The 21,003-nt window shown below is 38.5% G+C and overlaps 1 protein-coding gene across 11 annotated transcripts in view; it reads right to left on the reverse strand.

The window, feature by feature from the left end:
• Positions 1-21,003, reverse strand: part of DOCK10 (dedicator of cytokinesis 10) — a 162,615-nt gene that overhangs the window by 37,323 nt on the left and 104,289 nt on the right. For 10 of the 11 annotated variants that reach the window (XM_055723165.1, XM_055723164.1, XM_055723167.1 and 7 more), the window contains 14 exons: positions 19,838-19,960; positions 18,464-18,543; positions 16,759-16,946; positions 16,063-16,128; positions 15,108-15,200; positions 13,112-13,235; positions 12,839-12,960; positions 12,090-12,176; positions 11,383-11,475; positions 9,215-9,333; positions 6,273-6,342; positions 2,883-2,996; positions 1,631-1,702; positions 853-999 (listed from right to left, as the gene is read on the reverse strand). In XM_055723165.1, the coding sequence (XP_055579140.1) occupies positions 853-999; positions 1,631-1,702; positions 2,883-2,996; positions 6,273-6,342; positions 9,215-9,333; positions 11,383-11,475; positions 12,090-12,176; positions 12,839-12,960; positions 13,112-13,235; positions 15,108-15,200; positions 16,063-16,128; positions 16,759-16,946; positions 18,464-18,543; positions 19,838-19,960 (1,498 nt within the window). The remainder of the gene's footprint in view (positions 1-852; positions 1,000-1,630; positions 1,703-2,882; positions 2,997-6,272; positions 6,343-9,214; positions 9,334-11,382; positions 11,476-12,089; positions 12,177-12,838; positions 12,961-13,111; positions 13,236-15,107; positions 15,201-16,062; positions 16,129-16,758; positions 16,947-18,463; positions 18,544-19,837; positions 19,961-21,003) is intronic. The other variant, XM_055723161.1, reaches the window with a different exon arrangement.

The following is a 21,003-nucleotide window of genomic DNA, read 5'->3' on the forward strand; positions in this document are numbered from 1 at the left end:
CACCATCATTTTGGGGTTGTTTTCCTTATAACCTCACAGGAACATTTCATTGCTGGAATACTGCTCTCTCCTAATGCTGTACTTCAACTTGTCATAAAAGACTTGAGCCTGCGTTTCAGCATGTACTATATACAATATTCCGTACATCATTAATGTACATCATTCCGTTAATGGAAAGATGTGTGTGTGTGCATCCAGTTTAAATCTAGATTAAGTATCTGGCCACACAACCTACTGAATGACAGTTTTCCAATGCTTCACAGCTAATTCCATGCTGGGAAAATAAAAAACGATTGAGAAATATCAGGACAAAACCATAAAATACAACCCCTTTTAGTGACTTTTCCAAACCACACATGTACTTTCTTACGTTTGGGAAGTGAAAGGGCATCGAAGAGTTAAAAATGTAGGTTACAATATTTCACGTAATACTTGCAGTTTGCTTATTCTGGTTTGTAAAAGCTGTGCACACTGGTTGTGATTAGGAAATATTAATCCACTCACTGTCATTCAGAGCAATAGTATTTAAATAAAAAAATCAAAGCTCAACTGTAACTACAGTTTCATTCCTTACCAAACTTTTCACCTATTTGAATATAATTTAAGAATCGGCAAAATTTTAAGACTTGGGCTCTTTGACATAATTGCTTTAAGGCAGACAGATAAAGCTTTTGCATTCTTAAAGACTCAAGGGCATAGAAAAACTAAATATAGGTCAATGCTAAACTTGGAAATTGAGCCATCATTCACTCAGAATTGTTTTTATTCCCCTTGACTGGACTAGAATAGTCTCAAGTTTGCATTAAGTATGGGGAAAATAAGTGCATATGCTGTAATGACAGAGCGTCTCACCTTCAGAAATTTGGCAGTGCTGTAGTTTGCATTTCTGGTTTCTTCAAGAGCATCTTTATACTTCCAAACAACATGGTCTGCTAAGACCATTACAAGTGTATCCAGCTCAGTTTGAAATGATTCTGGAAACCTCTGAATTCGAGAAACCTAAACAGGGAACAGATCTTCACTTGAGAGTGTACAACGTTGCACATTAAACCTGAAAATACATTCAGGCCAAGAATAAAAAACAATAAAACACAGGTCATTCAACACAGAAGAAAAATATTCCTAGAGTTCCATGGATCTATTCTGAGTATAAACCCTAAAAGGAACAATCTGGTCCACAGGAAAGTGGGAAATCTTATCCTTGGATTCCACAACAAGTATACCAAGAGCATCTTTGATAATCAGACAGAAAAGAGGTCAAAGCACTGATCTCCAGCTCTGTAAGGTTTGCTCAAAGCTGAGTTGCCAAATCATTTATTTGCTGCCCGGCATAATCACTTGTTGAGTAACCAGCAGAAATTAGAGAATTCTCATTCCATTCTAACCCACCCATCACAAAGCTGACGCACCTGTATTTTTGGCCCACCTGTACATGCAAGGATCAGTTTGAGCCTAGCAGGTATACAAAGTTGTTGTGGGTAAACCCAATATTGTACAAAGTATAACAGCATTTCTTTTTTTGACTGGTCAAGAAGAAAAGTCCAAGTATGTGTATTTCCCAGGATTCCACACTGTGTATTTTCCCTAAGAGACAGATTGCCTACTCTGTTGAGATCACTTACATACTTACCTTTGTTTTGTTTGTATCAACCAAGTGCTGTGCCATTGATTTTAAGATAATTGCAAAGAAGAACCAGGAATGCTGTTCAAAAGAAGGAAAAAAGACATAAGGAAAAAATTATTATCTGACAAATACTTTATGATTCATTACCATGCCTTGTAGACCAATTGCATTTCTCAGTAATGCACAATGGTAAACTCTACGTGACAAATAAATCAAAGATCCTAAGTGCCATGTATTTGAGTAACACTGGATCATGTCCTTGAGTGCCATCTCAGGCACTTTGTCACTGTGGCTCTGTGCAGCATGGAGCCTGCAAACGGCGCTCCTACAATCCTGCTGTTCTTGCCGAGCTCTCTCTTCACTGTTTGTTTGCAGGTAACTGGCAGCAATGCTTGATGCAGAGAACCTCAGGGAACAGAGGCTGAGAATAAACTGCTTAGTTAGTTCCAGTGGATGTGTAATTTGGTCTGGAGTAAGATTGGACTCCTTTGGAAGATAAATAGAGGGGTTCTTCAAATACCATTGGCAATAGTGAACAGATACAAATGCATCCTCACGTATCTGAGAAGATACATGAAACAAACACACTCAAAAAGCTTACAAATAGCAACCCCCACCCCCCAAACACACTCGTAGGTACCCTTGCATGGCCTGTTTCCTGCAAGCTAGCTTTTCTGCTTTCAGCCCATTTTTGCTACTCCAGTGGCTCAGCACATGAAAATTTGAACTGGTTCACTCTAAATAGTTTTAAACTTTTTTTTGCCACCGGGAACTCCGAGCTGGACTGGCTAGCTCTTATGCCCATAACTGACAGGCTCAGTGATGGGGCCTGCACATGTATGAATTTCTTAGACTTGGCTGGATATAAGAAACCTCAGGAAACATCAATCATTCTCATTTCGGTCACTGTCAAGCAAAGGCAGCAGCTGAAATCAGATATAGATGTCCTACTTACAGATGAACATCTTCCCTGCACCTTCCAAAATAAAAATTAAAACAATGTATCCTAAAAGTAATCGCTCACATCATATTGTGTAAGAATTAGGTTTCGGACTCAGGCTGAGCTGTAACAGAAAGGAGGAATTTTATTATGCGAACCACTGCATTCTGAGAAACATGTTACGCTGAGCAACTGTAGCAACTCTGGTGAGTCTGTCTACTGAAGCAGGGCAGGATGCCGAAGAGGGGAGGCGAGAAGTGAGTTTCAGGCAGAAAACCAATAAAACTACAAATGTGCTAAGTTCAAGCTATCATTCACCTTTAAAACCTGTTTCACTGTTACTTGGTCGTTTAACTTCAGAAGACCAGTCATATTCTTGGCCAGCTCCTCATGAACAGTCCTTTCTTCAAATGATTTGGTCCTGAACACATACTGAAGAAGAGAAGAAAAATAAAAGTTATCAAAATGTACATTAACATAAATATAAAAAAAAAACTTAGTAGAAAATAAACTATTTATACACCACTACCAGCTGACAACCTTTGCTGCCAAAATATATCTTGGTTGAACAATGCATTCACAAAAAGTTTAATTCCCCTAGCAGTAAGAGCACAACACTGCTCCCCTACAAAATCCCAGTTTTAAACACAACTCCCTGTTGATTTCAGCTTAATGTGAATCAAGAGGAATTTCTGCTTAAAGTCAGTGCTATGATTTATTTTTTTTTCCAATAGACCACAGGGTGCTGACACTGCTAGACTGTCTTTCAAGGCATTTCACCAGGGGGTAAAAAAATAAAATAAAATAAGGAAGCAGAGCCAGCACGGAGGGTTCTTCACCCACCCAGTCAGGGCCACCTTTCACTGGCACCTTCCTTCCAGTGGCAACAGCCAGTCAGAGCTGGTAACAACTCTTCATCCTGAAAGGTGTAGAGCACCCACTGATGCTGACAGAAGGGGAAAACTGTACCCCTTTAGAAATCAAGCCCTCAAGAGAAGAATTTATCTACCAAGTTGTTCAGAACTCATAACTCTAGCATGTGTTTTATTCAACATTTTAATCTGATGATTTGGTGCTGGCATCCATTGCTCCTTCCCTAGAGCAAGAGCTCTGCCAGTGCATTAGTTGGAATGAAATACCTTTTTAATTCTACCAGGCAGGTAAAAGGAATATCACTTGAAAATATCTTACTAATATTCAGCTTTGTTTCGAGAGCAGATGCCGTAAGCTTCTCCCTACGCAGTTTGACACTTCTGGGTCCAGTTGTTAAGTCAGTGTAATTTTGCATTATTATTGCATCTGAGTGACTCAGAATTCTCAACTTACTTATTCCCAAACCAGCATCTCTAAAGTAGGAATTAATTTCCTTACAGATGGATAAAAGAGATTAACAGTTATTGGCTTTTGACTGCTGCTGGAAATGGGAAAACAAACTAAATGGACTTTTTGTGTGGCCTAATAATCACCTCTTATTTCAAAGATATTTAGCTGCCATAGGTGCCTATTGTAATTAATTAAATTTATATATTACATAGGTTATTTATTTTGGAGCCTGAACAGTTCTGCTGGACCTCAGCCAAATTCCTCTGTGCTTAAACCAGAGTACTTGAGACTTAAAATTTGACTACTAAGATGCTGAGATACATCACCTGTAAACACATACCTCTACGAAGCATGAAAGCATATCCATACCATGGAAATACCAATCTACAGTTGTCAACACTAAAATTAAAAAAGTTTTCCCATTTAGTAACCTAACTCCTACCATATTTTCATGATTCTACCCATGAACACGCTAAAGTTTGAGTTCATCAGGAATGTAATTGCTTACACTTTATTCCTAAAGTTGATAAAAAACCCACAAAAACCCCACAACACCCCCCATCCCCCAAACTTATGTAATTTATACTACTTATAATCTACAAATGTATGTTATGAAAACTACTTGTTGCACAGTGAATCAGAATATTATTACAGCCAGAAGCCCATACAGACATTTGTCACTCATAGCTTCTTTCCACAACTGCGGGGGATTCTTTCATTGCTATTACGACCTCCATTAGTTCTGTCGCCACTGAACCTGAGCAGGCCAAGAGGCAAAGTGATGGCAGTATCTACCTCAGTTCTTCTAACAACCTGCAATTCTCCTCTATGCTGCTATTTGCAATACACAAAGAAGTTAATAAACATAGCACTCAAAGATATTACAACGTATTCATTACTGATTCATCTAGCAAGACTAGAACAAAATTTTCCAGCTCTCTTCCCTACAATTAAAAAGGAGAGGAAAAATTTAACACAAGTGAAGAGGGGAAAAAAAGTGTAACACCCTTAAATGACATTCATTTTTCTATTAATTTTTCTTGTCCATGCCAGTAACAGCAGTTAATACATTCTTCTCCTAATATATTCTTCTACTTAAAAACATTTTTCTTCATAAAATTCTCAACTTATAAAGCTGTTACCCAAATATACTGATGACGAGATACTTGCTGAATATGAATAGTATTATTCATAGTCATTCAATGGATATTCAATTGACACAGATAACAAGGACATCATTAAAGAGGTCATGCCTTTGGTTTTTTAGGTAATACTAAAGCTTGCCTGGAACCAGACTCCATACAAAGAACATACCCATACATATTCTATATCTACCCTCTTCTTCAAAATAATAATGAAGGAATACAGCTGAGTAAACAGGGAACAGTTACAAGAATCTATACTCAACAGATAAGAAAAGAATTTATGTACAATAGCACATGCAAAGAGTTAGGATCTCGAAATTAAAATCATGACTTAAGAAAATAATCAAAAGCTTAGCTAAAAACCTATAGTTTCCTGAGAAACATGCAGCCATCTTGCAGCCATGAAGAGCATCCAGAAGTACCTCCTCCATAAAAATTACCACCTGTGGATCCTTTTCAACTACAATAAGGGCAACCCTGTGCATGTGTAATACAGATGGCCAGCTATTTTGAAGTGATAAATCTCATCACAGTCAAGAAGAATGCTACAGACTGCACACAAGCTACATTAAATGTCTCTCACTGGTACCTACTTAGCTAAAGTTTCATGATCTTTCATGTATTTATGTCCTCCTTCCCCCCTCCTCAAACCCCGCAAGGTGGGAAATTCTCAGTTTAACATCATTTCACAAAGACTGACACTAAGCCTACACTCCTAGAAGCTCAGTGGAAGGGTATTTGCACAAGGTCTTGCTTCTAAAATCTAAGTTCTAGTCATCAGCTGACTATGGGGAATTGTCCCTCCCCCATCCCAGTGCCCTTTAAGAGTGCACTGCAGCTTCCTCAGCCTGGTGTCCTATGGAAAACCAGCTGCACTATGCAGAGGAAACAGGAGCAGCCCTTCCTCCTCCTCAGTGGAGTAAGGTTGCAAGCCAGGATACAGCCAAGTTTGCTAGAGAAAGACACTCACTGCTCTACAGGATGCCCTTAAAGCACAGAGGCAGTGTAATTTGTTCAAGGTGACACAAGAAACTCATGGTGAAGAATTGACTCAGACTCTTCCAAATCTTAGTTTCCTAAGCAGAGTCACTCAGCCTACTAGTGGCAAAAAGCCATGATGTAAATGCAGAGAAAGCTACAGACAAGTACAACTGAGAGTAAACGGGGAAAAAATCCCACAGAAAACCAAACACCACCCCGCCCCGGCATAGAACAACTAATGGTATAACAGCAATCATACCGTCACATATGAATTGATGCAGTTGTCTAGTTGTTCTTCATGGCACTTAGCAACAACGTTAGTAAGAACCCTGCAAGATGAAAAAAGGGGGAAAAAAAAAAAAAGAGCTGTTTTGTGTCATAAGGCAGAGAAAGTCTATCTGATGCATCACATTCTTCTGCTATTGTAACCTCATTTAAAACAGTCCATGAGGGCTGCGATACAAATGATAAACAGCATGCGCAGACACCGTCCCACTGGGAAAACAGTCACTCCTTGGGCCCTCCACCTGCATGGATTGTGCTGTTATATATTCATCTAACAAAACGCATCCGGTTTTAATCATTATAACTGCACAGACATTACAACAAAAGAAAACTATTAACTAACCAAAGTTTATACAGACCTTGGTTGGTAAGAAATAAGAAAAATGAGAGTATGTTATTGAAACAGAGAGGCAAAAGCCTCTTTCTCTGGGAATGCTAAGTGTCAGGTTCTCTCAGATCTTGGTAATTCTGTAAAGCTCTGACACTTTGCTCATGATGGCACTGCTAATCAAAGGCAAACAGAAGCCTAGGCTCAAGCCCGAGCACGCCCCTCTCCTGCCCTGTTTCCCCAGAACCTCGGACTCAGCCCCAGCCCAAGTGCCCAAGCATTCAGGAGCAAAAGCTGAACATAGCACCCGTGCAGAATGGAGAGGCTGGACACTTGGTGCAACCATAGATACTTCAAGCTTCTGCAGATCAGCTTGGTGATCAGCAGCAGGGGAGAAAATTGCCTGGGACGTGCTGGCACCCACTGTCACAAACACAGCTTCTGACAGAAGAGATGGTGCTACTTGAGACCAAGTGCTCAGCAAAGTTTTATCTTCAACTTGTACCTGGGACATCTTTGTTTGGGATCATCCTGTTTCAGAAAACACAGGTCTGAGCAAGAATTCTTCAACTTAACCATGAGATTAACCATGAGATCATTGGGATCTCATTTTTTCAGGATACTTAATATAGAAAAGACTGCAATTTTATAATTATATTTTTATGTTAAAAGAATGGGGAAGAAACAGTTCGTGATTCTCAAATGTGAAAAATTAGCAAACTGTATCTCAAATTCAGGGGTATGCATAATAATGGTATGACTAAAATGGATTGTTAATATGCCCGACTCTGGTCCACATACAAATATTCATTTTGACTAGTATGGTGATTTGAGTGTTTAGTACAATTCTTATTATTGGATTCAAAAGCTTTGTAATTCTTTTAAATCAGATTTTTTCATATACCTTACTTCTTGCTGTTAGTAGAAGTAAAACTTGTAGCAAAACACAAAAGCTATGACAAAATTAGTTGTACCCATTTTGATTCTGCAGCCTTTATTATGATTTGAAATTGAAATAAGTTCTGGCAAAGATGAGACAGAGAAATGATGACATGACTGGGCCTCCAGACAAGTAAATAACCCTGAGAGAGTATAAAAGGAGTAATGTTTTTTCCCCAACACATAAGCCAATCTATGCTGTCATTCTGTTGTTGTTGCTTTTAATATGTTCAACACAAGCTGCTTCAAGCTATTCAGAACAAAATACAATGTGTATATATAGGACACATCAATGAATGGCACACACAGCAGACGTGTGTATTCCTGTTGACATCAACTCTATCAACACGAAAGCTACCACACATACAAGAAAAACACTGAGAATATTTTCATTTTTTGGCCAGATGGGCGTATAATCAAATCTGAAGCATAAAAAAAATTAAAATCCTTCCATTTTTCCACCTAATCATTAAAACTATTTTTTAAACAGCTGCTGCTTCTATAGCACTTATTTTCCAGTCACTTAACCCATACCAAAATTCTAGCCTGGGACACAATTCTTCATTCTCTCTAGCCTTAACTTCAGTTCATCTGTTGGCCGTAACAGGGTCCTGAACAAAGGTCTGACTGCTTCTTTCCCTTTGCAGACAGTATGCACCGATGAAATGACACTTTTACAAGGAGAGGTTCTTCTAATCCTAGTGCCTAGGTGTGGTAAAACTGGACTTGGCTCTGCAAGGTATCATGATCCTTTGATAAAGGATATTGAAACTAGCTTTCCAAGGCTAAGATAAGGAATTCTGCTTCCTTGCTCATTGAAGTTTTCCTAATTAATCCTTCTTCAGGAACTAATTCTGAAGAGCAATTTGTTGAAAGAAAGAAAGAAAATATACTGAGAGCAGATTAGTCTTAACAGGGTTGCTGAGGACAGTTGTCATTTTTTCCTACTAGTTGTATTGTAGTGCCTATGTTTAGCTATGGGCAGAAGCACAACAAAAACACCTCTATGGTCAAAAGAAAATGCAATGAAACTTTCTGCCCTCCTGCAGAGACCAATAATAATCTCTCCAGTATTTTTTTTTTCCCTGCTGCCCTGATTAACAGCATCAATAAAGACAATTTCATTATGTGAGGGGTGAGAGACTCAGCAAATCATTCCAGCTGTTTGCCTGCTCACTGGAAAATGCTTCCATTGCTCTTCAGTTACTGCTGATACACTCCAATTAAAAAATGCCCCAGAACAGTGTAACCTGGTTGTTTGACTCTGCATTGGATGTGGCAAGATGCCAAGCTCTTCCTATGCTCAACTCCACATCCCTCAGACCCAAACATAAACCAAACCAGATATTCAGCTTTGTTGGGAAGCACTTAGCTCCTTAAGAATGAGACCTTTACCTGTGGTTGTCTCAGGGTACAGAGACAGGTCCATCATAGTCAGTGATGTCCTGGTTGGTATCAGTCAGCTGCATGATACCATGCTCTTCCATGCATTATTTGCAGAGCCCTGTCTTAAGGGGGAAGCAGGCATTCTCACCTACTAAAGTCTAAATGTCATAGTCAACCTTTGTAAGAGCAGCTAAAATTGGACTAACATCTACATTTGCACTCTAGAGTGAATTCTTTTCCTCCTACAGAAAATACTCAGATACCTGGTCACAGCTGTTGCAACTTCATCATCACTGTTTTGCACCAAAACCCAGAAGAGCTGATTCAGTATTACAGGAAGAAAATTCATAATTACATGGATCTTCTCGATCCTCAGCAAATTCTGTAACAGATATAAGAAAGAAAATGAGGGATTTCCAATACAAGCAATGAAACTTGATTTCCTGCTTCAGCAGGTAAAATGCAGCACAGCCACTGGTGTAATAGCAGTAGGAAAACAGGACAACCAAGTACGGAACTGGTTTCCCATAGAGTTTGTTTCAAATATGACCATCAACACAGTTGTAGGTATTGTCTGCTTTTCAGAAATCCAGTATTTTGCTTTGCCCTGACTTAAGGGTGAGGGGTAAAAGAGAGAGAAAGCAAACACAAATTTCACATTTCACTAAGGATATGTATGTAAGAGAAAGAAAAGAACTTAATTCCTGTTCTCAAGACATGCATTTCCTTACATTTTTAGGAAAAAACATTCCTTTTATGCAGAGACCTGATATTGGCTAAAACAATTATGTTAAAAGCATATTGGTAAAAAGTAGTACTAACACTCTGACTGAACTGACATTATATTATCTTCTCTGATCAAGGACGATATTGAGCTTTTAATTAAAAAAAGCCCCAAACTCACTCATTTGTATTCCTCCTAGTTTTCATTTCAGTCATTTCCAAATTATTCCAGAATTTCTTCAAAGGTATTAGTGATTTATAAAGAAAAGCAAAACACTCTGGGGAAAACTACTTATTTCCTGGTTATATTGCATAGTTGAACCCTTGTTGCATATGATGCTATCTCTATATTCTAATAAAATTACTGAAATCTTTTTTAAAAGGTAAACTACAAACAGCAAGTAAAAAACATTGCAATTTTGGTAGTTTAACTGACTTACTGTCTAGAAAGTTGGAAAGCTTTTACGGATTCCTAAACTTTGTCCAATATGCTCAATGGCTTTCCAAACATCAATAGTTAAGAATTTCATTCTGGAGAGGTGTAACCTCTAAATCAGTCTGATGCTTTGATTTTTTAAAACATCCCTTAATCATTTCTTTAAATCAAGACTATTTAAGAACAAAGCAATTCTTTTCAGGTCTACCTGCATCTATCAAAAAAAGTAGTAGCCACCTTTAGGGACATGCCCAGAGAACTGCCATGATTTATTGGAACTTTATATTTGCTTATTAAAGCAAAAATCTCTTCCCAAGCAGCTTTATAAAATCTGGTTAAGGTACAGTCAAACAGGAAAACATAAATGAAGTAAAGGGGAAGAGCACCTACATGATGGTAACATCTAAACCCCCAAACACCTGTTAGATATTACAGACGGCTAAATGGAAAAATAATAAATAAAACTCATATGTACAATGTTTTAAAGCTAGCACTGTGGAACAGTGTCACAGCTACCCTTCAGTCCTCTTGTTTATCCTCCTGTTAAAGTTCGGTAAATGGCTTGCAAAGCAAGAACTCTGAATGTCACCATTCACGAATAGGTAAAGAATCACGGCCCTACATTTACCTGCTGCTCTTGTCACTACAATTGTTACTACAATGCTCTCGTCATAATAATTTGCTTGTTACACTCCTCCTTTCTCACAGCTTTTGTCCTCTACTGAACACGGTCCCATCTAATGCAGTACTTGCTTATTCATTTCATCTCTGCAAAAAGGGTACGTTCCTTCTGATTTCAGAACGTGATAGGCAACAAGCACCCTTGATTTATACATACAAATTTCCCCAAACAGCCCTTTGGAGAGCATCCAGATGTTTACAGTGAAAGTACGAAGAGCCAAGTAGGAGGTAAGCATACAACGCATCTAAGGCAAGAGAGGACTAGCAGGAATACCGCAGCTCCATAGGCTACAGCTCCTTTTCCCAGACTTCCCTAGAGCAACAGAGCAACATCACACTATCCTTTAACAGGGTTTGAGGCTTAGCATAGGCTGGATTATCAAAGCTGATGGGGCAGATGCAGCCGTGCTCTAAAGGAGAGGGGATAGGAGACAGCGCTGTGACCAGTCACACCAAGTCCAACTGAAGATGTCACGGACCCATGGCCCCCTGAGAAGTCTGTGCCATGTTTAGAGTTGTGAAGTGATGGATCAGTTGAGAGAAAGCCCTAAATACAACTTTACAGCACAGTTTGTGCTGCAGGTTACTTACCTTACAAGAATTGATAAAGTTTGAGGTAGGAGGCTGGGACAGATCCTTTTCCCTTTCCTGGCACTGATGGAAAAAGTTATTCAGGTATGGGTCCTAAAACGATAAACATTCACATTAATATGTATTATAGAATTATTATGTATTATAGAATTAATTATAGAATTCTATATTATAGAATTATTATAGAATTAATATGTATTATAGAAAGGATTAGAATTCAGCTCCATAAATTGGTTACAGCAACCACCTGTGATATCAAAGAACACACTTGGACCCTACTGCCTCAGACACAAGACAGACAGATCAACTTAATTTAGCTGGACCCATCGCCCAGCACAGCTGCTTTATATAACTTATTTCTAGGTGCTTTGACTACACAATTTTTTTCAGTGTTGTGAGCAATATTTTTTTCCTTACAATCTCAGGGATTTCAGTGGCCAGATTTTTACTTCTTCCTGGCATTCACAATTTAATTTCTTGCTGTCTAAACAGATATTCCATGATTTTTATGTTGGTATAATCTTTAATAATTTATCTTTTATCCTTAAAATGTGTGTTCTGTCATTGTCATCTTGCCCTTCTACATTAAAATAACCTTTAAAAGTTAACGAAACAAATTCACACAAGATTTTAAAACATCTTTCAGACATCCCTTGACACTTTTTGTTTGTAAGCAGGTAACAGAGCTAAGAGGAAATTTGGCTTACCTGAGTATTTACTGTCGATACAACAAAAGTAGAGACTTTGAAAAGTGGTTTGCCACTATCTACCCATTTTACATCACAGCCAATCTGCTATTAAACAAAAACAAAAAAACAAACAACCACATTTTCCCACTTATTTCCTATTTATTCAAGTCTGCATCAAATTTTCACTGCATAGCTTTGCACATGTGCGTGCATGAACTGTGCAGGCTACTGTGCTTTGACAACCACAGAACCGTTGCAATACAAACCCACTTTTCAGCACAAGCCCCCAACCATTGTCATTCAAGGGACCAGATCACTGTCCCACCCTGTCCTCATGACAAACACACACAAGGAGGCAGATACAATCCAAAGTGGACACGATCAATGGGAAAATAGGGTATCACACCACAAAACTGGAGAATGAAGCATGATTGTGGATCACGTCAGCAGCAGAATGAATGATGTCACATGGCCTGAGTTTGTGAAAAGAATCTGTCTGGTCACTCTCATTCACTCTTTGGAGAAACTGGGTATACTATTGTTATAAAATACACTTTTTCCATATACACTTGTGAATCAGCAACATATGACTCTCAGTGCAGTGGTACATATCTTAGTTTATATAGTCTATGATATGCACATGAATATTCTAAAACAGATACCCTGTCATTTACACTTCCAGGTATGTGCAAATGCAAATCTCATGTAAAACATCTGGAAATAAATGCTCTGCGCCATTTGAATAATATGAAAGTACGACTTAATACCTTTCCACTAACTGGCTCTTGAAGACTCAAGTAATTGGGAGGCAGACTGCTTGCCACTGGCACGTTGTGTTCTTGCGAAGCTAACTGGGCATCTTTCAACAAAGGAAGCCATGTGTATCCCACTGTGCACAAGAACAAATCAATATGATTCTTTGGAAAAACAAGCTTCTCAAGTTCAAAGGAAGACAATAATATCCAGCCAGAAATTCTGCAATCCTTATTTGAATGTACATAATTTATATTTATAATTGAAAGTAATTCTACTACAGGTACCTGGTGTTTCCAGAGCCTCTTTCTTTTTGGCATTAGCTTTTGCATTTATGTCACAGGTGACATGATAAAATGAAAACAGAATGTGGTGTTTCTTATGGAGTTGAGTGGGAAGTTCAATTTTCACCTGAAATGTAAAATGTTACACCTCACTTTAGTTTAAGAATCGATTAAACCAGGCATCAGAGATGGTCTAAATGAGTGCCATCTCTCTCTACACAGAGGTCTAAGCACAGCCTGCCTTTGCTGGCTAATGTTTGCGTGCATGGGTAATAGATGCTCTCTCAAGGAAATTGGGATGATCACCCATCACTTTTACTTAAAACAGGTTTTTTTCCTGTCTGTCTTGTGGATGGGTATTTGCATTTATGATGAAAGAGTGTAAGATGAAAGAGGACAGAACTAAAGAGTGATGGACCCAGCTTAGAAGTGATCACCTGCACTCTAGCAGCCATAAACAGCCATCACTGTTCTCATATTTTCAGGATGACCAAACCACAAACTAAAACAACATCTCTGCTTACTGCTTCATCATCATTTCAAGGCAAAGACCAAGTAATAAAGGCTGACACAAAAATAAAAGTTTATTTACAATTTCTGCTCAGTCTTAAATCCCATATCATGCCATCCATGAATCACTACAGATTGGGTTTGAGATATTATTAACCTATTGGAATAAAAATACAAAATAATCAAAACATGTTACAAGAACTAATAAAAAAGACCCTTCGCCCTTGTGAGCTATAATAACATTTATCCAAGCTAATCCTATGCTTGAAGTAAGGTTTAGAAATTGTTGACCAATGTAAATCAGCTTATGGGTAAGAATCTAATACCATAATCATAGATATGAAATGGGGATTCAGACATGGAGATTAAGACAACTTTCTTGATAACATACTGCATTCTTTTAAAAACTGCACTTGCTTTACTAGGAACATTCAGTACAGGTGCACACCTCTTCCAGCCAAATCAGCTATTAAGATCTGAATTAGCTCTTTGTTCAAGTTGAAAATAATCTGCCCCAACCAGATGGCTCACTAGCATCACATGAAGAATGTTTTCAGAAGTGTTAAAACCCCAAACACTGCTGGCAAAGGGGTAGCGGGGGCTGCAAGATCTCTGAAGATGTAATGCTTGAAGCTCCACCTCCACTCCTAAACACAAAGCTTAAAATTGATACTTCACCGGTAGTTGTACATTATCTGCTAATCTTGTCCCTGTGTTTTATGAAGTAAATTTTAACTGAAAAAAAGGAAGTTTTTCCAAGATCAAGCCAACAGTTTGGAAAACACTGGCTATATACTAATGCTGTTTGCCAGCCTTACTGTTACACATAGAGCTGTAGTGGAAAATCCAGAACAGACATGTGACATTCACAGGCCACCAAACACACTAGTCACTGAAAGGGTGGAACTAAGTTCACCTGCAGAAAGCCTGGGGAATCAATACTTGGCTTTGGTCAAGCATAAAGATGCATACGGGACTAACATTTGGCAAAGGCCCAGGAGTGAACGCTATTCTATAGCTGCATCCTCAAACGCACCAGCTAAATGACTTGCTGCAGCCACTACATGTCACTGAATATTCTGTTCAGACCACCGGATCAACCAAAAGGCCCCAGTGCAGATCTTGTATCTGAAAGGGATTTGTTCTGACATTTGGCTCCACCCTTCATCATAATTACTGTTTCCATTAAATCCAGAGATGCAGCTGGACCCTTAACGTAATCCAGATGTGCATTTTAGAAAGCTAGACTGTTCCTAATTAATTCTACAGCATCTTAACTGTACTCAGAACATCTTACAACAGGATTCACTGTGATGATTTAAGAAAACCCCAAACAACAAAAGGTGAGGCTGTATGTAAATCTGCATAACACAGGCCCATCCAGATACACAAGCTATTGTAACAGAAGTATTCTTTACACATATTTTTCTGTCTCATTGACAAACAAGTGAGATTGGCTGATGTTTACTGAAAGAAAAAACAGACTGACCTCATCATAGAAATCAGGATTCTGGGAATGATGTAGCACAGCGGTGTAGGCTGCTGTTGTAAATAACGGTCCACCTGGCTTCCCATAAATACACTGATAAAAGTAACATGCTTTAATTACATTGTGAAATTCTGATGATGATACTACTCTTGGTATATCTAATATGCATGTACACTGGAAACAATATCATTAAAGATTGATAGTTACTTTGATCAAATATTAAAAGAAATATTTTAAGTGATCAAACCTTCATACATACTTCTAGTGAAAGTCTATTGATTCTGTGAAAATTACCCTGCACTCTACTAAGCAATGCAGATTCCTTAGACTTACTCCTTGCTGTTATCAATTTAAAAGTTTTCTGAAAAAAACTACAAAAGCAATTGCACTTTTATGCAGTTCAATACACAATACAATGCCTTTACTGACTTTTCAGCATTACAAAAGCTACCCCAGTTAACAATCTCCTTGCTGGCAGAGTCCAGTCTGGAGGATCTTGGTTACTGAGTGATGGCAACTTATTAGTGGGGAAACTACAGTACAACAATACTACACAATAGCCCTTGGTCAATAGCAAAGTTAAGAATTAAGTCTAAAGTTTCTCTAATTTTATGCTCCTCTCTTTTCAATCAAATGTCCGGAACTCAGTAAGAAGTGTAGGGTAAAAGGTAAATTTTAGAATAAGCAAGTTGTACTGTAAAAAATGGTTAAGTTTTCTAATATTGTCTAATTCTTTCTCCTCCACCAGTTAGAGCTGGCACTGCAAAACGGCACTGTGTGAGCTGGAATCATTATGACTAGGTGGGATCAAAGAGAATCACAGTGCACATGTAGAAGGATGCATGACAACATTTGCTCTTCAATTGTTCTGAGTTAGTATAGCCCCAATTCCTTGGTTTGCTAAGTAATGTCCTCAGAAACATTGTTCTCTGAATATATTCTCACTGTGGCTCACCTTCAGTGGCTTCGCTCCTTCTTCATCTGAGCTTTTAAATTCAATGCACACTGTTATATTCCGTGCCTGAAAAGACAGGAATGTATTAAAGCTTAGATCAGAAGCGGGGTACCCATAAAAACACAAGCAAACTAAAAGCACTGAAATAAGCTCTTTTCAAAATCTCCGAGAAACATGCAGATGGCAGATGGTGTATCAGCATTTAAAATGTCTTTAAGTCACAGTGCTATCACTAGAAATAATATTTCCAAGAAGAACCAGCAAAATCTAACCCAGGCTTCAAACCGACTGTGTAGAAGCAGATTACAAAGTGACCAGCGCCTACCTGTGTCTTGTCCTTAATTAATTTTCAATCACCATGAAAATGCAAGTAGTACTCAAGCTTCATTTAAGAACTAAAAATATTACCCAGATTATTTTTATCTGCGCACATCATTTCATTAAAATACAGCCCTTCTGAAAATTTTGAAAAAGCTATTACCACATTATCTCTGAATCACTGATACAACTTCACATTAATCCACAGATTCATTTCGTTAAAAACATATTAATGTTTCACTATGGCAAAAATTGAAAAAAAGATCAAAAGCCAAGTCCATGACTCGCATCACCCTTTCCCCCTCCTTGGGTGGTGATGAGTACTTTCAATGAGAGCTCACGCAGTACACAACTACCTGAATTGGTCACGTACTGTACCTTGTTGAAGTATTTTTGGCTATCGTACTTGAGGTGTTTTGGATATACGTATATTTGGTTCTTGTATACTCTGTAAGGGCGAGAATATTTTGTTGATTCCTGTACAAACTCCTCAACTTCCACTGTAGGTGGATGCTCCTTTATGTCATTAAATGGCTTGATTGGAATAAAAGATGAAGTTACACAGTCTTCAAAAGAACAGAAAAGAAAACCATCACATATTATTGTTTGCTTTACAGCCTTACTACTTAGAATAAGTAATATTGAGATGGAACCAGTAAAATCCTGGCTGAAATCGCAAAGAACAAGTAATGTGGTGGGAGCTTCAGGAGACTTTTCCTCTTTTGCCCTTTGCTAGAGCTACGTGAGTTTGGCTTCCCCCCCGGCAGCAGAAAGGCAGAAGTTTTGTTTCAGGTTAAACTGTCAGACAATATCCCCTGATGCACCATGGCTCCAGCCCTTGTTGTAGCTAGAGTAAATAAAGTCTTATAAAAACAAAGATCTACTTCTGTTGTTGAAAGCAAATTGATGCTAATGCGAAGCAGGGTAGTGTCGGTCCCTAGAGACATGACTGTATTGGCAAACTCTTGACAAGATCTTTGGCCAACTTCCTTTTCAGTGGCTTTGCTTGGCAATGAAAGATTTTTAGCACTAGCCTGGCATGACTGACTTTGGGTGGGAAGGAGCTGTTATAACAGAACCGGTTACTGCTATTACAAGGCTTCCTTCAGAGCTGGCTGAAGTCAAGATGGAGATTTTAATGAATCCTACGGCACGAAAGTTTTCTGGTACAGTTTTAAAATTATTTTACAGCCTTATTCAGAGCAAGACAAATTTTCCCCATACCAAAGAAATGTTTCAGCTGTTACTCTAAAAGAGTGATGAAATTTTCATTGACTTTCCACAGGAACTGTGCACTTGACAAGCACATACACTTTAAAGCCAGACTTCACCTGGCCACAGGGCACACCAAGTAAAGGAACAGTACAAGGCCCAAGCTGCTTTGCACCATTTTGTGTACTCTGAGACATCAGTTTCTTTTAGTTTCAAAAATAAAAATTGCTTTTTAAATGTTAGTGTAACTATGTTATTTATGTAATACCATATTAAGATGGTATAAAGATGTGTGATGATAGGCTTCAGGGGAATTCCATGGTCCTGAGTTTTTGCAACAGTGGCTCACAGAAGCATGGCCCTTGAAACAGAAAGTTTAAAAAGAAATAAAAGACCCAGCAAGAAGCATCTGTCTTAGCAGCTGCTGCACTGGTGCCAGAGTGGCCTCTGAATGAAGTCCTCCACCTAGTCTACATTCTTGAAACCTGCTGCATCTCCCAGATGTTCACAGAGAATATGAGCATCACAGCCAACCAACAGTGCAAGGCTATTAACTTCAAGCTACATAAGTCCACTCAGTTCTTTGACCTAATCCCTTAGGGAACAAAAAATGGTGGTCCTTGGACTTCCATCACATGTGGATTCATCACGTTACGTTCCATATTGCTGGGGTATATCTGGCCAGGTACAGGATGAAACAAAAAAAATGGTGTAATTGAATGAAAACAGATCAAGAACACTCCCCTGCATACATTTTTCTATACCTCAACGGGCTCTTCTACCAGAATTGTCTCAAGCAGCAATTATGGCTGAAAAATCTATGACAGTTCCCTATTTAATTATAATAATTAATTATAAAGTGGAATCATACTTGGATGTTCCAAAGGAACACAATCAACTGCAATCTCCAAACAGCCAGGTATAGTCTGTATTTTGCTAATCTTCTCTGCTCTGCAATGACAGAAATGAAAACATTTTAGAAAATTAGAACAAGGGAGATGAGACCCATCACAGGAATTAATCTAAAAATGAAAAACAGACCATAATTTGAAATATAAATGTATATTAAACACATTTAACATACACCTATTGGCTATTAAACTCAAATCAAATGCAACAGCAGGAAACAAATGTGGTTTGTTTTATTTTGGATTTTTTTTTTTGTCTTTCTTGGCCTTGTTCCTACCTTCTTTTTGCAAGCAATATTATAGCATATTTTGTAGAAAAGGAAGAAACTGATGAGCCAAACCTTATGAGAATTAACTTACCCACATTTTGTTTCTAAAATCTGAATCAATTGTTCTCTAAAAGGAATTCAACGACCACTGAGAGGAGTTCACAGCACCATGGCTTCTGCAAGGGCCATGCTGAAAAGGGACCAAGACATATTCCTCGTGCCCAAGCAATCTGAGAATTGCCAAAACTGTGCTAAATTTCTTTTATCTAGGAGATGCTTTAGACAGACAAACCCAGTAGTGGTGGCTAATAAGAATAGTCAGAGTTTCAGTAAAGTTTCCTGACCAGTAACAGCAAGATGGCACAAGAGGTTAAGGGCCCAATCCAATCCCTGTAGCTGACATTCAATCTTTCTATGATTTGATTTTATATAAATGGAACAGGATAACTTAATTGGATTAATTCATTCCTAGGCACATTTAGAGTGGAAGAGACAGGAAGAAATTCATGGTTCAATTCTCAAGTCACTTATCCAGTATAAACAAAGACTCCGCTCTAAAATTATCCTGATTTACACCTGTGTGGAAGACTATCCAGCCAAACTGCTATTCACTAATTTACAAACTGTTAAACATTTGGAGAAGTGTTTTCCCTCCAGTGTCCACTCTGCAGTTTGTCATGGAGACTCAAACAAACAAAAGCAAGGAGTGGGGAAACCATTCAAGAATGCTTTTTCATTTTTTTTTCCTCTCTTCCCCATCCCCTCCCTCCTTTTTTTCCTTGAGATAGTTTTCTTTTATTGTTTACTTCACCTGCATCTCTCCTGATGGAAGCTAATTTAAGGAATCACTATCTTTAGTTTATAACATTTATTAATGTTTCAGTTTTCCTGGAAAGTCCAACCCAAAGTACTCTTTGGCAGGTAAATAGGCTAATGGAAAAAAACCAATTTAATACGGCCACTTTGGCACACTGTGTTAAATGAAGAAAAAAAAAGCTGTGAAAATTACTCTGCACAGCTTTATAAAGCTTTTATTCCTTCTCAAACTAAATTAAAACTGTTCCTTACCTTCTGTATTCTGTTATTAGTTTAATCAAATCTTCCATGGAAATCTTATTACTTTCTTGCCTGAATAAAGGTGAGAATCGTGAGTCTCTGTCAACATTTCCCTGATTATCTTTGAACACTGGTCTATAAAGAAAGAAAAATTACATGTTTATAAACACTCACCCACACATATATATATGAACATTTGAAATTGTCATGTAATCTTTTAACAAGGTTATGATATGAATTCTTACACAAATTGGGCTCTCTGCAGGGCTTCAAACAAGAACGCTCTTCTGAGCTGTACATTTGCAGGAGCATAGGCAATTTCAGTTTAATTTCATTGCAATCCCAGTTCTGCAAAAACTTAAGACCTTGTTTAATCTTACACTATGCAGACAGTCCCCACGGACTGCAGGTGCAGTATGACTACTCACAGTTCAGAGTTGCTGCAGTTTAATGCTACAACATATAATCATCCAGTTCAGCATCCATCCTTTCTGCCCCCCTCTCCTGTAGCTAACTCTCACTTCATAAAGCTGGAAGCATCCAGCACCTCACTAGAGCCAGCTCTCTGCTCCCACCTGCCCCTCTGTCGCCCTGGCTGCAAGGCTGCCTTCTCCAGCCTCTTGGCAAGCCCTTGGGGCAGCCCCAGAGAGGCCAGCCCTGGCTGAGCGCCACATCTCCTGGGTCTGGTGGGACTTTACCATCTTGCTCACGTATCAAGGGCAGGACTCCTCACTTCAACAAAGAGACTGGCTCCTTGCTTCAGGGAAGCATTCTGAAGAATTCATTACCATCAATAGGTAGTTTCATCCATGAAGTTATTGTCCAATGAAAATCATGATAATTTTAAATAACAGAAATTACAGCAAGATGTCAAATCCCAACCACTATATCTCACCATGTAAAGAAACATATGCTTTTGCAGAGCCAGTTTAGAGACCCGTACTGAATCTTCCCATGCATTAAATTTGTTCCATGTCCTCCAAGAGAATGGCACCAGCTCACTGGGGCTTACCTTTCCTTCACAAAACAAGTTTGTGGAACATGGACTAAATTTTTTGTGAACCATCTACAAAGTGCAAATTGAAATGGAAAAAAAGGATATCAGTCTATAACTGGAAACAATACATATCAGCTGCTATGCACACGGGAAAATATTCCCAGATATTACCATTCCTGAT

This window comes from Falco cherrug, chromosome 11, assembly GCF_023634085.1.
Source record: "Falco cherrug isolate bFalChe1 chromosome 11, bFalChe1.pri, whole genome shotgun sequence".
Taxonomy (NCBI): Eukaryota; Metazoa; Chordata; class Aves; order Falconiformes; family Falconidae; genus Falco; species Falco cherrug.